This window comes from Hermetia illucens, chromosome 1, assembly GCF_905115235.1.
Source record: "Hermetia illucens chromosome 1, iHerIll2.2.curated.20191125, whole genome shotgun sequence".
NCBI classification, from domain to species: domain Eukaryota; kingdom Metazoa; phylum Arthropoda; class Insecta; order Diptera; family Stratiomyidae; genus Hermetia; species Hermetia illucens.
The window spans coordinates 153952343-153969436 of NC_051849.1; the positions used below are offsets into that span (position 1 = coordinate 153952343).

Sequence of the window (17094 nt, forward strand, 5' to 3'; positions counted from 1 at the left end):
ATTCCTTGCTTGTAGTACAAGGATAGTCGCCAACGAAAAAAAAGTGCTTCATGCAAGGACGACGCGAAAACGCGGTCCGTCAGTAAGTACATGGCGGGCTCACGGCCACTCTAACCTCAAAGAAAACTAGGCACTTGCAATAAACTTTTGTTTTGCAAAATTTCTGACATGTTTGATACTGTGCGATAATACTTTGTTTGCATTATTTTACCACATGAATTACTTTTTTTCGGTTTTTTTCTCTGGTCTGACTCTGATTCGGTTCTATATGGGGGGGGGGGTGTATACCGATTTTGTGATAAATGCTTCAGGTACTACAGCTTCATCGATTTCGTTAATATCTTTATATTTTTTAAGATTACTATCAAGCCTTTATTGCTCCGCAATTGGAAGGTATAATATTGTTTCCCTTCTGTGTAGAAATTGTAATTTTTCTGCAATGATTTTCACTGTAAATCTGGATTTTATGTATGTTTTCTCTAGTTATTGGGACAACATGAAAATCAGTTTTGCAGTTTTTGTTAGTAATATATAGCAGGTATATCAGCGACAACTTCGATTTTTGTAAGGTACTGTTCTTCCCTTTACTTCCACTGTTGGTGTGGCGAATCTATTGCTGCTTTTAAATCATTCGCCTGGTTACGCAATACTCTAAGTCTGAATCGTTCATTCAGATTATCATAAGGCCAGCAATGACGTAACCGCAATTTCAAAAGAAAGGCATTTAAACAGGTCCTGCTTGTATTAAGGATATATATAGATTTAGGTTGACAGTAAATTGAAACAGCTTTTGAAAATTACTTACAAACTAAATGGTAAAAAAACTCATTTTAATAATGATGGGGAGATAGGTAGCAGGAGTGGAACCCTATTATGTTGTTGGATGAAAAGTGGATGAAATTAACTAGAATGGGTATAATGATCATAATCCGGCTTTAGTCCTATCTTGCCTGCTATATAAAGCTATCGTGAAATCTAATCCATGCGAAATGTGATACAGTTTAACTGTCATGGAAAATGGGATTCTGACATCAGCTTTCGTGCATAATATAATATTTTATCGACTTCTAAAATGATATATGTATGCATATTTTTAAAAGATTCATGGCCTTAAAAGGGAGGATTAGTTCAATTGTGAAAACGAAATTGAAATTGCACGTTGGTCACCATCCAAATATACCAAATGATTGACGGCATGTCCTGTCTTTTAAACAAATTCAAAGTAGCTAGCTCCTTGATTCGCAACTTCGCTGAAACCAATTAATTATTCGTTCTACAAATTTGTGAGGCTTTGAAAACAGCGGAAATATTTAGGGTATATAAAAAGGTTGCTGGCAGTAATATGTCCAGCAAAAGTCAAATCTACAGGTATATTGTTCGAGACAAGTTGGCCCAAATCCTAAGCGAGCTACCTACAAAAAGTTGTAATGGAGATGATGCTTCCGTTACAAGTAATTACCAACCGCAGAGATTCCAAGTTGAAATGTATTTATATCATAAACAAATACTGCAGCTATTCTTCTGGTCCATTTAAATGTCATCTTTATCTTACAATTCAAAAAAGTAGATCCTTTTCTTTTTCCCAAAAGAAAACTCCGCCGAGAGAATCGTTTGTATTCTCCATTTTACCTCCTGCCTATTTGCAAAGATCCTAATGTTTTTCATCCTCAAATTACTCGTTCTCACAAAAAAGAGAAAGGACGATGACTCAATAGTATGCAACGTACTCTCCATAAGTAAGTATATCTCCAAGCATTATCGTTAGACACTGAAGTATCTTGATAGCTTTAGTAACATAGTTGTAACCATCAAAACAAGAAAAAAAAGGATGAAATGAAGATAAAAAATGGGAGCCACTGACCCAAATTAAGATAGTCTCTAGACATTTAAGTGTAATGTAATTTTCCTTCGCCTCAGTCCCCTATCCCGCAAAAATATACCTTCTGAAACCTTGATGCACTTAAAGCTTTTGCACATGAAAGGCTTGCTCTACACACGTAAATCCTCTTTCTGAGTAGAGTTTGGTACTCATCTGACGAAAAAAAGTCCTTAATATCTGGCTTAGCATTTACATACAGTCACGATACAAAAGATGGTTAAAACGTCTACCAAGTGTGCGGTGACTTAATGTTTTCAATGTTTGTATGAGTTTTTGCCTCTAAATGAAATAAAAAAAAACCCTAAAGGAAAAAAGTCAGGAAGAAGTGAAATTTGTAAAAGTTTTCGTAAATCTGCCCAAGAAAATATTTTTTTTTTTCAAATGAGAATAAAGAGCACCGTTTGTGATTGCATGCAGCATATATAAATATAGTTAACTAACCACACCATATTGCCTACAAAAACACCGCCGTGTCAATCCTCTCACAGTTTTTCAACCCCGTAGTTCATCCCTGAGCACCATTCTATTCGTATTTAGTACAAAGTGGTACATCTTGTTTTTTGTCCCGACAGTGTCGGGAGATGTTTTTTGAATCGGCTTTGTTCGATTAAAGCTGAATAAAATTAACTTTAGGAAATTTAAAATATTGCCAAGAAAACGAGGCGGTAGAAAGGAAATTACTATTGAAATCGTGAAAATAGGGTCAAAGGAGAAGCTTCTGATATTAGATATCTTCGAGGAGTTTGTCCGCAAGGGTAAAATTCGATGTTTATTCGTGAATTTTAATTTTAGAATGTTTTAAAATAGTAGCAATTCATTCTTCTATATTTTCTCGCTGACTATCCAAAGGACTGAATTTTCCGCTAAAAAATATTGGACCTTCTGATAGTGTTCAGCTGGCCGGAAACCCATTTTAAGAGTTCTTTTTGATTACCTAGGTCAAAAAGAGACCTGTCTGCATATCTTCCCGATCTATCTTAATGTCCATGTAATAATTTATATTTCGCAAAAAAAATTACTTTTCAAGGTAAATTCGGTCTTAAATTAAATTTAAAAGAAAGGAGGAAGTAGTTCGCTAGGAAAAGCACTTCCTTTCGTGACGACGTACAGCAAATTAAAAGATGCAAAAAAAATTTTCATGCAATAAATCTTTGCTAATTGCATTCTCTTTGAGTTTGTATAGTGCAATTACTATTTAGCGCATATGCAGATGTTTGCTTGCAAAAATACAGTTTGGCGTCTAAAAAAGATTTCTGATTTGAAGTTTCTCGTCAGGTGAAGGCATCACCGTTGAACTTCATATATAAGAACTTGGCACCGCGAGAGCCCATTTTGTTTGCAAAAATTTCCACTTATAAATGTTGAATTTTATATTCAAAGTATTTCGAAGCAATTCCATGTCCACGTGTACAACTTCTGCGGAAAACACCCACTATTTCCACCTTCGTCAGGAAAGGCTGCGATTTCACACCGCGCCTGGTTCCCTGCGCTTGTTGCTTCTCCTCTTATATTTATTTTGGCCTGACTTCAAGGTAAGTTTTTTTTTGTATAATTGAATTTTTCCCAGGATGCTTTTTGCCTGCAGAGATAATTAATTAAATTGCACATTTTCCCTCTGTGCTCTCGCTTGCCGTTTCGATGAGAAATATTGTATGAAGCCGGATCCCGGCAGGATGATGTTAAAAAACGAAACGAAATCCGTGGCTTATGAGTTTTGAGGCTATTGCCGACACTGTTCATGGCTCCTTTTGCTTCGGTTGTCTGAGAAAATGGAGGCTAAATTAACTCAAAGAGACACTTTTAATTCGTTTAAGAGCCTTAAGGACTCATGGTTTTAACTTAATTCCTGAGATCAGGTCTGGCTTACGTTGGTAATTCTCTTGGCCTTCAACTTATTCCTATGTTCTTTCATGTTATACAATTTCTTAGCGTAGAATTTGATTTCAACTTTTTTTATGCGGAGGGAAGAGACTTATTATGATTTGAAATTCATTTTGAATTCGGGCAAAACTCCAAATGGATATTTATGGAGGTGATAAGTGAAAATCGGACGTTTGGGTTCTTTGTTTGATTTATGATTTAATTGCTTTTATGTCCTCTAGACGGACTGGCATGGAAGAAACAGGGAAGAATAAATTTAAGTGTTATTTTTAGAAGTAGACTATTATTCTTGAACATTTTCAAATAAAAGATAATTCCATTAACTTTGATTTATCCTTCATTCATGGCGAAGAAAGACATGTGGAAAATAAAAAATGAGATAAACTGTGAGATAAATTTGGGAGCATGTTCTCTGTTTAATTGCGCCCTAGTTTCCAAATCATATAGCTATATAGATACACAGTTTACATATTGGTGCCTTGGGTCACTCGTCCACTTTGTGCATATATTATACTTCGGTGATTGGATTCAAAAAAATATGGCTTCTACCGAATGATTGTCATCTCTAAGAAGTCTATTGTTCCTACGAACTCCTGTAAAACTATCAATTTCACGTAGGTGGAAGGTGCGTACATTAAACTCCTTAGATAGAGCGCGAGTGGTTTAAAAGTAGGGTTTTTTCTGAGAATTCGCTGAAAAGCTGTTGTACGTATTTTTTAAGTAATATTTCCTATTGTTTTTATGTGCATTTCTCTCATAGAAGGTGGGTACAACGCCTGGATGGTCAGATCGCCTGGTCAATTCTGTTCCTTTTAGGTGATGATTGTAGTCTCTTTATGTTTTCCTGAGTTACTTTGCTGAACTATGGCTCTTGCTCTTTTAATCAATTTCCTCGACCATCAAACTGTAATTTTTTTTATGAATGTTCGCTTGGTCCAGTCACAATTTTTTTCTTCTTGAATATTTGCTTTTCTAAAACTTTTCCTGCAATTTCACTAATGAGACGCATCTTCTTCCACGTACTTCAAAAGTAGCATTGTGGCAACTTCCTCGCTCTGGGCCAATTTTTTCGATTTGTTATCTAATGTCAATAGCTTGTGTCATTGTCTGATTGGCACTCACCATTGCGTTGGGTATACCACGTAAGCCGCACCTAAGTGCTTTCGCCCCTGATTTCTCGGAATGTGCTTTAGCTTTCACACACTTGCCAGAAAATCTACAATCTTCCACGTGCTTCAAGGGCATCATTGCATGTCATGCGTAGTGTATAACCGAGCTGCCTTTTGTTAGAATGTGACCTTTCCACTGCCCTTTCGCCTTTTGATCAACACGTCTCTGGGTATCTGATCGTAGTAACCTGGATTGGATTCTTTTTAACAAGTTAATATTGGGTGTGCATTATAAATTCCAGAGCTTAATCCAGTAAGTGAAGATGGTAATTATAATAGCTTTTGCGAACAGGCGTTTCCTCCAGCCCCAGTTTAGGTTTTTTATTTGGAAGTCCTTTCTGGTGCTTTTGCTTCTTTTGGTTTGCTGCCCTGCGCCAGTCAACTATCCAATGTATGCATTGAATATGATAGTCTACGTTGATTTTTATCTTTAGAAGTGCCTTCAAAATGTTGCCTCCGATGAGATCCTTTTGCTTTTTGGATAAATCTACTCTACTCCAGCCAACTTGCTGGACTTTAAATGAGAAGTTTCTGTTTGCGATTACTAAAGGTAGTTTTGGAAGTCTTACCTTCATTTACGGTAAGTAGGGAAAGAGTACATTTTTTAGATGTTTTACCGTCGCTTTTTCGGGATCATATCTTGCCCAGTCACCAGGTCCTGATCTTAGTGGTAGCTAGTTAATTTGTGGAGAAGATTAGCCATTAGATGCTCTAGGTGGAAAGCTTTGTATTTAGTTTTGGCGTTACAGCGTCCCTTGCTCTGATTAGGTATGGCAGGTGTTGAAATAACATTTTTTAGTGTTCACTCCTTAGCGGAGTACAGGCCATCCACACAGTGAAACTGTGCTTTAGTTCCATTACCATCACACTTAATACTGTACAAGTGATCAGCAGTGAGACAAACACAAGGTGAACCCATATATTCATGACTACTGAGATTCGAACCCAGATTAGCGAGATTGAGAGGCTAATACATTGCTTGATCTTGAATAAAACAACCAAGGTTTATCTACCTCCGCGTCGAGCTACGTCAAGCCTGCCACCACCGTCGGCACAATTGACACTATCCAGATACATAAATCGTTTGTGCTCTATTTATTGATACAGACAGGAAGAGTGCAGTAATCTGTTAGAGTAAGAACATTGGTTTTGTTGGTATTTATCGTCCGTCCGAATCTACTCATCAATGTAGGCTTCGTGTTTGAGGAGAAAATTTTGGCGACATCACTATGAAGAACCACAACGATAACATGAAGAAATAATATCGACGACAGAATACAACTCCATTGGACTTCTTTTTGGACTTTAAAAAAAAACAATTTCTCTGTGATGTTACCCCAATGAAACACGCATTCTTCGCTTTCATTTGTCATTTTGATGATATTGGAACTATCTGTTTCTCAGGAGGGTCTATCGTGACTAGAGATATCCTGTTGCTGTGAAAAGTTTTTTTCGCAGTTGTAAGATAACATTTTCGCTATCGATTCAAGTGAATTTAGAGTGAAAACCTGTCTTCTCTACCTTGATCAGGCTTGTTCGGATTGTTCTCTGATGCACTCGAGGATTATTTCAGCTATTATCTTCGCACTGTCGTGATAGTGATAGTTTGTCGTTCAAAGCTCATGAGAGATCACTATCTTATTAGGCCTGCCATTCGCTAGGGCCCTGTATTAGCTTTTTTTAGAGATTTATTTTTTCTCCTTTGAGGAGATTGGTCAGACCAATTTGAGGCGCTCGAATGTCATTGGATCAGGCTGGAAAATGTTCTGCAACATATCTAAAATAAGGTAGAGTTTTTTTGGTTTCTTCTTCGCCAATGGCTCCATAGGTCCAATTATTCTTTGATCTTCAGGATAGTTTCTTTTCACTTTTGCTGGCTTAATGACCGCATGGCTTATCTGTCTACGATGATCGCGTGGTGCTTCTTTAGGCCGCTGCCAATAAATTTATGGCTGGGGATCCTATATTCGCCGATAGGTCACTGTAGTAGGGAGATGCTTCATGATACAAATCTTACAGTCGATCGTGATACTATATACGCCGTTTTGAAACTCCTCTCATTGGTTCTTGGATTTGTGACACAATATGCTTTTAGAGAACGTCCACCGCCTTTTGTGATTTATCTAGAAACGTTGTGTCTCACTTCAGTTATATATATATGTTATATTATACTTGATTTCATTGCAGAGAAAACGCGTCAATATGTTTTAGTTGTTAGTAAGATTCACCGTTGCATTTGATACTGTTTACTTCCATCTTTGAACCTACGGCCCAGTGCTACAAAAAAATAAATATTCGACATTCGACATGTTATAATCTCCTAGACAGAGTCAGAGTTTTGCTAGGATAGTCAATTGGGTTAGGTTTGGGTTAGGAGCTTCGTTTCTAACTTGTCAATTTTGAAATTGAGCTTTTTTTGCTGCTGAATTCAGCTTTCTTCGCATAAGGCATTGAGCGTGTGTTACGTTTATGTCATCGTCTATAATACTGTTTGAGTGGACTTGGTTAGTAGAGTGGTATTTCTGTTGTCGACTGGCATTCCCCTGATGACATATTCCAATGCTTGGTTAAATAGCACAGGAAGCAGACCATTTCCTTGTTTCAATCTCGACGTCATTCCTGACTTTGGCTTGTGATTATGTCTTTGTCATGCTAACCTTCATTAATCGGTCAAGTTTTGGTGATATTCGAAAGTCAAACATAATTTTATAACGAGTATCTCTATCAATTTGGTTTCCGGTTTCAGTTTTTCATTTCCTATGGAACATTTTTCCAGTTTTCGAACGTCCAGATTCCAACCAACCAAACCAACCAAAATCGATTGCCTAGTGGAAAGCTGTAACTATTTGGTTTTGGAAACTGTTTATCGAAGATTTTAACATTTTTTCAGCCTTTTTCGGGGGGGCTTACAATGTCCAATGACACCTTTCCTTAGTCGGGGACCTCACGCCAAATGTTCCCTCTGGTCTCATTATTGTGAAGCCGAACCCTTGCAAAGTCAGTCCTTTAGTCCTCTCGGACGATATTCGAGTCACTAGACACCCACATTGGAATTTAATCAGTCACTTGCAACTGATGGCAGTTCCACACCTGCTAGCATGGTATCGTGTTGATATTTAGTGCTGACAACATTGCTTGACTTTGAGATCAAATTCTAACAGTGCAATCCCGTCATGTTTGTCACAAACATTCTCCTACTCGTAATAAAGTGATATACACATCCGCCCGGAATGTGATAATAATTTTTACGAAGATCCAGGTCAGTTCCATAATTGGTACTCAAAGAAAAAGTCGGTTCGCATTCCTTGATCGACCCATCTGTGAAGATCAGAACTAGTTTCAAGAGGTACTGTTTTATATTGATTTGCAATAAATGTACTTAGACGGAAGTTTCTTTGATGACGTTGACTATTGACACCCACATTTTTATTTGGTCTAGCTTGTGCGCATAATTCATCCATGACGTGAAACATGGAGACAAATACCAGGAGAAACTCAAGACCATGTTGGACCTTCCTCAATGAGTCAATGCTTCTATCTTGTATGTTAGGAGAATATTCAGTCACTTCACTAATCATATTGTTTTGTCAACCCCATACTTGATGATGATGATCATCCAGATCGAGCAGGCGACGCGAGATCTTGGGCTGCACATCAATGAAGGCAAGACAAAATATATGGTGGCAACGTCAGCACCGAAGACGAATCAACCAACAACATCAAACCGCACTGGTCAAACACGAAGAAGAATAAGGATAGGAGAATACAACTTTGAGACCGTTGACAATTTCTCCTACCTAGGGTCGAAAATTACAACCGATAACAACTACGATGATGAAATCCGCGCACGGTTCTTGTCAGCCAACAGAGCCTATTTCAGCTTACAAAAACTGTTCCGCTCGAAACGTCTCACCATAGGGTCAAAGCTCTTACTGTACAAGACTATGATCTTGCCAGTCCTCATGGATTCCTCGGATCTTTGAGCGATACCATGACCGCCCGGTTGTGGATAAAATCCGGCTCAATAGGTCACGGTGGGCGGGCCACTTAATCCATATGGATGAGGATGATCCCACCCGGAAAATCTATAAGGGCAATATCTGTGGCAGAAAAAGAAGACGAGGCAGACCCTGCCTAAGATGGAGCGATGGCGTCGGTCAGGACGCCAGACAGCTTTTAGGAATATCGAATTGGTGGACCTCGGCGCAAAACCGGGATGTTTGGAGTTTCTTATTAAGGCAGGCCTAGACCGGATACCAGTTGTTGCGCCGTTGATGATGATGATGATACTTGATTCAGTTAAAATAGAAATGATATTTCGAAAGCAATCGTTTTATGCCTACATCCGTAATTTTGCTGTTTTAACGTTGACCACGCTTATATACTAGGCAATCTTTCTACTTCTTTACTTTCGGGGGATTTAAATCATAAATACCATTTTAAATTGCACTTATTATTGGTGATACAGTTTGGACTTCATTTCTTTCGAAGTTGCGAAGTATCTTTGTCAAGTAAGATTCGTAACCATTTATCAGAATTTTAATGACCTCTCTTTTATATCATTCGGGTTCTTTATAAAATTCTGTTCAGTCTGTTTGATGATAGTGGAGCAAATGTGTCGAGTTTGCCTATCAACGTTAGAGGTCCTCATTGGATACGTTTGTGGGTTATTAATGCCCCTTAACAACGGTATCTAGTTCTTCCTTTTTCCTGTACTGAGGGATTACTTATAACAGTTGGAATAATGAAAGCAATTTGTTTTTGTTCTCCGTTTTCAACTAGAGATACGCTTTTAGATCCTGCAGTAATTATTTTTGGGTCCAATTCATAGGAAGAGAAATGAAGTTTCCTATACTGTCTTGTTTATAGTCTCTCACTGAGCGTTTTGGTTTTCCTTTTTGGTTTGGTTTTCCTGAGCTGTGAATTTTCGATGAACATCGAACGATTTCACTATACATGTTAGGTTCGATAGCATGAGGTAATTTTTTTGCGGATATTATCATCGGCATTTGTCAGCATAGATAGGTAAATTATTCTATGACCACCGATTAGGAAGTATTTACTTCTCAAACTGTTGAAAGTAATCGTCGAATTTTGTGAGCCAGCGTATTGGGGTATTATCGGGGTATTGCTAAGATATTCGGAAACTTTTAGCTTGTTGAGTCTACATTTTCAAATTTATAGTGCATTATTATACATATAACAATATTTCCATTTGATAGCAGTCATCGATGGTAAATCAACGTTGATTAACCGAACAATATTAAGTTCCATTTTGGGCCACCAATATCTTCAGAGCTCCCCTTGTTTCTTTGCCAAGTTTGCACGTAGTGGAGCATATCTTATGATTTCTGTACTTTCAATTCATTTAAATACTTGTATCGTCCGATTTTGACTTGTGTCATTTAACTCCTTTGATAAATGTTTTCACGAAAGAATAAAATGTACCTTGGGGTTTTTTTTTTGTTTTTTGATCCTGCTGGTGCATGTAGTAACCATTTCTTTATTTCTCAATGCACAATAGAATATCAATTCAGGCGACATTGATACAATTTCAGTCGTACATCGTCCTGAATCCTGTATATTCTAAAGAAAACAAACACATTTTTTACTACACTAGCCCCTAGACAATCATGTTTGAAGGAACGTTGTTTTTGCTTTTTGTTCCAAACAGAGATGAACGCCAAATGAAATCTACACAATATTTCGGATTATTTGTGTTTTGGTTTTGTTTTTTTAAAAAGAAATGTAGAATTTTTCAGTGAACAATCTGTATAGAAGAGGAAAATGATCTTTGGCTACAAAAGCATAAATGCATATTTCATCATCACCACGTACCCTCGTACATGTACGGAGTTTCTCTCATTTATCCCAACATTTCTGATGTCGTGCCAAACGTTTATCCTTTTGTGCCCGTTGAACATTTTCCACAGACATTGTCAATTTTTCTCTTGTTACTTTGAAACTTTGATTCGCGTAATATACTCGTTAGCTGGAGGAAAACCGATAGGAAAAAATGTTACAAATAGGACAAAAACGAGAGAATTTTTCATTCGTTTAGAAGCTAACATTTCTCGTAAAAAAAAATTCAAATCCTTTTTGCCTCTGTAAGTAGTACATCTATATGTTTGAAACTAATTCCTGCTTTTTCTTTCCAATTTTTTTTTCGACGATTCTTTTGAAATACGATTCACCGTACAACGATTTGTTCTCGAATAAACGTATGGAATTTGGTACTTTGACATTGTACCGTGTGGAAACTTTTGCAACTTTTTCCAACAAAAAATGAAACTTTTGCTCCCGTTTCGTCATGTGTGTGTGATCAACGTGCCTGGTAACACATCCATATGTTATCATGACCTGCCATCATCATCATCATCATCATGACTTTGTACGAATCGAATTGGACAACATATTGCAAATGATATGCGTTCGAATGGCGGATGACGTGGAAAAATGGACGAAACAGTTCGGGGATAGAAGGAAATCCGACAGTTTTTTATCGGCTAATGCCTGGTTCGACAGCTCAAACGAACAAGTTTCACACGTTTTACCTTCAGCAGAGACCGGATAATGGCGATACTTGGGCTGATATTAAAGTTAATCATCCGCTGGATTATGAAAGTATCAAGGAGTATAATTTGACCATACGAGTCGAGGTGAGTACATTAAGTTTCCATTGCTTACTAATCTAACTCTTACTGTTTGATAAAAATGCATCTGAAATATTCGAATCCGGTTTCCACATAAGGAAAGGATGTAATTATGATCTTCTCCAACTGTTTTTGCTTGACTATCCTCCCTAGTCTGCGTTCCTTAACACCTTTTACCCGACATCGACAAACTTTCAATTAAAATCGAATACGGTACGTCTTAGCTATCCATAAATCCTTGTATATAAATAAAAAAAAAACAAATATATTCCCGGGTCCGGAATAGACGTTTAAATGGGATAGCAGTGGAGCCTATATTTTTCAGTTCACGCGCGAATTTTCTCTCTACGGCGCTGGCGTTATGCTGTTTTCCGTTCCAAACCATTTTTGGAACGAGCGATAGCCAAAAGACAATCCTGAGTGGCAGGAGACGATAAAGAGAGCTATCCCAAAAGCTAAAAAAAGTTGACGAAGCTAACCATGTGTCGTTTAACGAAACTTCGCGCGCCCTTAATCGATGCGTGTGTCCAAACCGGAACCTAATAATCAAACAAACATGGAAAATCGCTCGAACTTACCCATCGATACGCGAGATAAACCCAGAAATTGAAAGTAAAAACAAAAAAATTGCGGTTCGATTGCGCGTGAGGAGGAAAGTAAATCCACCACGGACCACATCCTTAGTCAATTCTTCTCCTGCCGCAGACCTGCAATGAAGCGCGGCCTTTGGAGTTCTTTCCCTGCTTTGGCATTCTCAGGATATTTTATTGGACGATGCCCCTTTATTATGGTGATTTTTGCGGAGTTAGAGAGTAACAGGGGAAAAGGAAGTCCTCTTCCTGTTGGCGAGAATTCTCGAGGGATTCTCCCTTTAATCTATCACCGGCCACCAGTACCAGAGCTGTTTTGTATTTATTTTTCAGTAGGTAGGATCGCCCAAGGCTAAATGCCTCGCACTTAGTGCTAGTGTTAGGTAAAATCCGGCAACTCGTGTAAGAAGATTGCTTACCCTTCACCTAGAGTTGGTTCTTTGAGGGACATTCAGTATGCGAATGCAAATATAAGCATAAATTCAACTTTTAAAGTAAATATATATGAGTCTTTCTGCAATTAAATGCAAGTTTTCACTACTTTCATTTCATGCATAAGCTTCATAAACGTGACGTATAGATTTGCAACTTTCAACCCCAACAATCGACCTATTTTTATTCCCAAGGGTATATTTTCATTACTGCTTATGTCATTTCGATAGCCATTTATTAACGAGGCTGACTGCAATTCGTATTGCACATAAAGTCTGGTTTTTACAATTCAAATTGGGTTTGTGACTATGAGTATCATTACACCAACTTCAGAGGCAGTCAGCATATGCAAAGTCGGTTCCAAAGGAACTGAAGTATTTCCTCCTTTTATTCAGGTTTTAAGAGGATCAATGACCCTAATGTAAATTTGCTACACGCTTCCGGATCCATATACATTTACGAAATTTGGGAAGTCTTTCCTGTCAAAAGATGCAGTTTAGAATTCCCGAATTTATCCATTGATTAACTTCTATAAGAACTTATGTTATCTGTTAACAATTTGTGTAATCTATTAGGACAACTTCTTTGAATAGTTCACTTTTATTACAATTCATTCGGATTACATATGAATAAATTATCCCGAAGTTAATCATTCCAAGAATATTCAATCAGCTCTTCATCCACTGATGATTACGATGATCACAGGCGCCTTGGCGCCCATAGTCAGCGAAACAGATGAATATGGGATTTCCTAAAGCAATCTTCCCGATAAAAATCATTGCAAAATCTACGTTTCTGCTGTGCTCACTGGTCAATGTTTCGATTCGCACTGCTAAAAAGCACTTCTCCATATTTACGTGAACCAGAAAGACGAAGACAAGCCCAGTTTTAAAAACTCGACAATCGGCAATTACCAACAATAGTAGCCGTAATGTCGCTTTTTGAGTTTTCCAACGATTTTCTACACTCGCGGTTTTCACAGGACTTTAACACTGCCCTTGATTGAACGACGGCAAACCAAGGCCGAACAACGAAAATATCTTAGCGGAAAGCGGATGCGCTAGGATCTTTGCGTGTCGACTTCCAGGGAAATTACTGCTGTACGACAAGACGGTTATACCACTTGGCAAATGGACCAAGAAATTGCGTGATAAGAATTCCACGGCATATAATGTAATTTAGAGGTCCGGCGACAATGGGATGAAATACGCTCCTTTCCTTTTTGATGAATTTATTTTCATTCATTTCTTTATATCAACGTCGAGAAAAAAACTAAGAGATTTGAAAAACACTTGCTCAAGAAATTCAAATAAATGATGTTAAAAATTTCTCATTTCTCGTTTTTCTCGATGTGCTGTCGGCATCAAACGGGTTTTCCAAATTGACACTGATCTAACTAGATCTCGGCATATGTATGCACAATGTTTCGCTTTAACCGCAAGCAGGCGTTAGAATTGCATTTGGCAATATGCATCATAATTTGGAATTATGAGTAAACAGCAACAGGAAAAGTTAATAATGTTTTTTCGAAGTATTCGAAATTTTGGGATAATAACCTTGAAATATATAAATGAATCCTAGAGTGTTGTGCGAAGTTAAAAATGTGATAAGGCTTTGTAGGTAAAATTGTGAATGTCAGATGGCAAATAGGTAAGCAAAAATATGCTGTAATGAGAGCTAAATCGTGCTAATGTCGAGTTGCCATGGATACTTCAACATTGTGTACTAAGGATTTAGTCCTATTTAGTTTCATATAACCTTTGTGTAGTCAGGATTTTACTTCGTCTCCGAGGTTATAAAATATTCACATTTTTTCCCAGAATCCTTCTTATTAATTTCGGCAATTTTTTCAAGGAGAGACATTTTTATGACTGAAAATAACTAAATGCTTCGTCTCAGAAAAGCTTCGAATAATCTAATGAATTTTTTCGAAATTCTAAATAAATGCAAATCAGCAACATTCCCCTAGCTGGAAATCGATAATTTCCAACCTAAAAAAAACACTACATGCTGCGTGACACCTTGTAAGTTGTCAGAATTTTGTGTGACTTTGTAATAGGCTCAACATGGCATGCCTTGAGGCCTCCCAACGAGAGGAGGAGATATCCGTTGCATGCGTCCAGTGAGTATGCGGATCGGATCCAGCGAATTAAATCCAGCTGGAGGGCCTGGTTGTGGTATAGGATGGGAGATTTTTTTCCTTCAGAAATAACTCAGAAAGGATGGGCAATAGCAATGAACGGGTCTGTTGTTATCACGCCCACTAAACGGGAGGATCGGAGGGCAACAAACGTCTAGATAAGCAGATTATTCTTGAGTCTCTATAGGACCTTATTCATGATTACATTAACAATTCCTATGTGAATTGACAACCAGGATTGTAGAGAGAAAATCTGGGCCAGAGGTGAAAATTTTGCGCTGTCCAGAAGTTTGCAAATCAATTTAATTTTTTGCTAATTAGTGGTAATCACAGCCGCCTTCCTTCCTTTCGCGACGAATCTACCGCAAACTTTAAGTACGCATCATAGGGCAGGTTTTTCGTAACAATCTTTCTATCTACGTCTTAAAAAAAAATTCCTGTAAATTTGCCTAAATTGACTTTTCTTATGTTTCAAGTAAACTAACTTTTTCAGTGTGCTGATGATTTTTAATTATTCTGAAAGGTACTGTCTTTACGGTCACTGACTTTTCTGCCAGAACTCTCCTTTTCTATCTGAGTGCCATTAACCCCTTTTATATAAAGTTTCGTCAGAGCTAACTCACGAACATATGTTTCTTCTATGGGAACCTCAGTTTGGCGGCCTATTTTTTTCTTCCAGGGCCCACAGCTTAACCCATAACGACCGTGAAGCTCTATGCTTCGGATATGGTGATTTTGAGGGAAATCCAGACCTCAGGGTGAAAATTATGGCGGCTTTCCTACGACAGAGTACCAATTTCTGTTTTCTAAAGTCAATCAGTGTATGGCACTTATCCACGGCTGTAGACAGAAATTCCGGACCCGTGGTGAAAATTATGCCGAAGAAATGGATTAAATTATCGATTATCAAAATTATGCAGGCTTCCCTGATAGACTTCTCTTTCTAACGACATTAATATTTTCAAGAAAACTCCGGATCCTAGTTCAGAAAACTGCCCAAGCTTTTTATTTCAAGAAGGCAAGCGAATTAGAGAGTCAATATCACAATTTCCACGTGCAAAGTACTTTGGGAAGCAAGTCTGATGGGATGAGAAAGTGGTGATCCCTGGGCCCCAAATTTATGGTTCGGCATAGAGACTTTATTAGTAGAAAGGAATAATAAAAGCGCCTGCATAACTTTTTCCTCGAGTACTGATTTTCTCTAGAGAGAATTATGGATATTGATGCTTCATCTTCTATTATTTCTATTATCCATCTAGGACCTAAAATCCATAACAAACCTTTCCAGAATTCTTGAGCTAATTGTCCTCTCGGCAAAGTATCTGCTAGATTATCTTCACCATTGTCTTCAACTGCTTTCCTCTGAATTCTTGGCAGCGAATGTTTTAAGTTGTGTCTTGATATGTTAACGTGAATATGTTTTTTGACCGTTTAATGAAGATTTGCGAGTATTTCAACTGCGCAAGAGTATCAGACTATTTTCGCTTTTGCTACAAACATAAATTAAAGAAGGTCTATCAATATGGAATGAAAATCTAGACCCTGGAGCTTTAGCTTTGCTATTTCGTTCTGTATTTTTATTCCGAGTCCGGGGGAAGACCTTCCTTTTCCTCCCTTTCTTGCGGCCAAGCACATTCCTCGCTTCGGCATAATTCCTGCCTAGGCTACACTATTATTTTTCAAGTTTTATAACGTTGCATTTATCTTCACTTCCAAATGTTGATGGGCTAAAAATGTTCTGACCGTGAGCATTGTTTCCTTTTTCTGTGAGCGAGATGGCTTCGAGGGGTATTGTAGAGTAAGCACGAATACAATATATTCTTTTATTCCATCATTATTAATGTGTCCTTTTTTAATAAGCATATCAGTCATCGAAGGGGAGCTGTAACTAGGTTTGATAGTGATTTAAGGGTACAGAAAGCAGACTGCTAATTTGAAAGGTCTCGGAATCCTCAACGACCTAGAGCAATTACGACCAACTTCATCTGCAGTGGCTAGAAGATTGGTACAAAAACAATCTTTCCCATAATGTAAGGAAGATCTTCTCTACAATACATGTTCGGTACGGTAATTTAGCCTATCTGTTCGACCATATATTTACTTTTAACATAAATGCCTTATTACAAACATAGGTTGGTATTTTGCTTGGCCGTATCCTATATAAATCATCAATTGCTCTTGTTGGATTAGTAATTAATTACAAGTCGTTGATGAATAACCCCTTAAATAATTTTCAACCTGGGCTACCTTACCACATTTAGACACACAAGTAATCTGCAACTGTGTTTTTAATTTCAAATGTTCGCTGGTGTTGGTCACTCTCTCACAGGTATATTCCAGATGTCCATTG

The 17094-nt window shown here is 37.8% G+C and overlaps 1 protein-coding gene across 7 annotated transcripts in view; it reads left to right on the forward strand.

The window, feature by feature from the left end:
• Window positions 1-17094, forward strand: part of LOC119647833 (neural-cadherin) — a 1165868-nt gene that overhangs the window by 345634 nt on the left and 803140 nt on the right. For all 7 annotated transcript variants that reach the window (XM_038049090.1, XM_038049099.1, XM_038049114.1 and 4 more), the window contains one exon: window positions 11399-11588. In XM_038049090.1, coding sequence (XP_037905018.1) covers window positions 11399-11588 — 190 coding nt within the window. The remainder of the gene's footprint in view (window positions 1-11398; window positions 11589-17094) is intronic.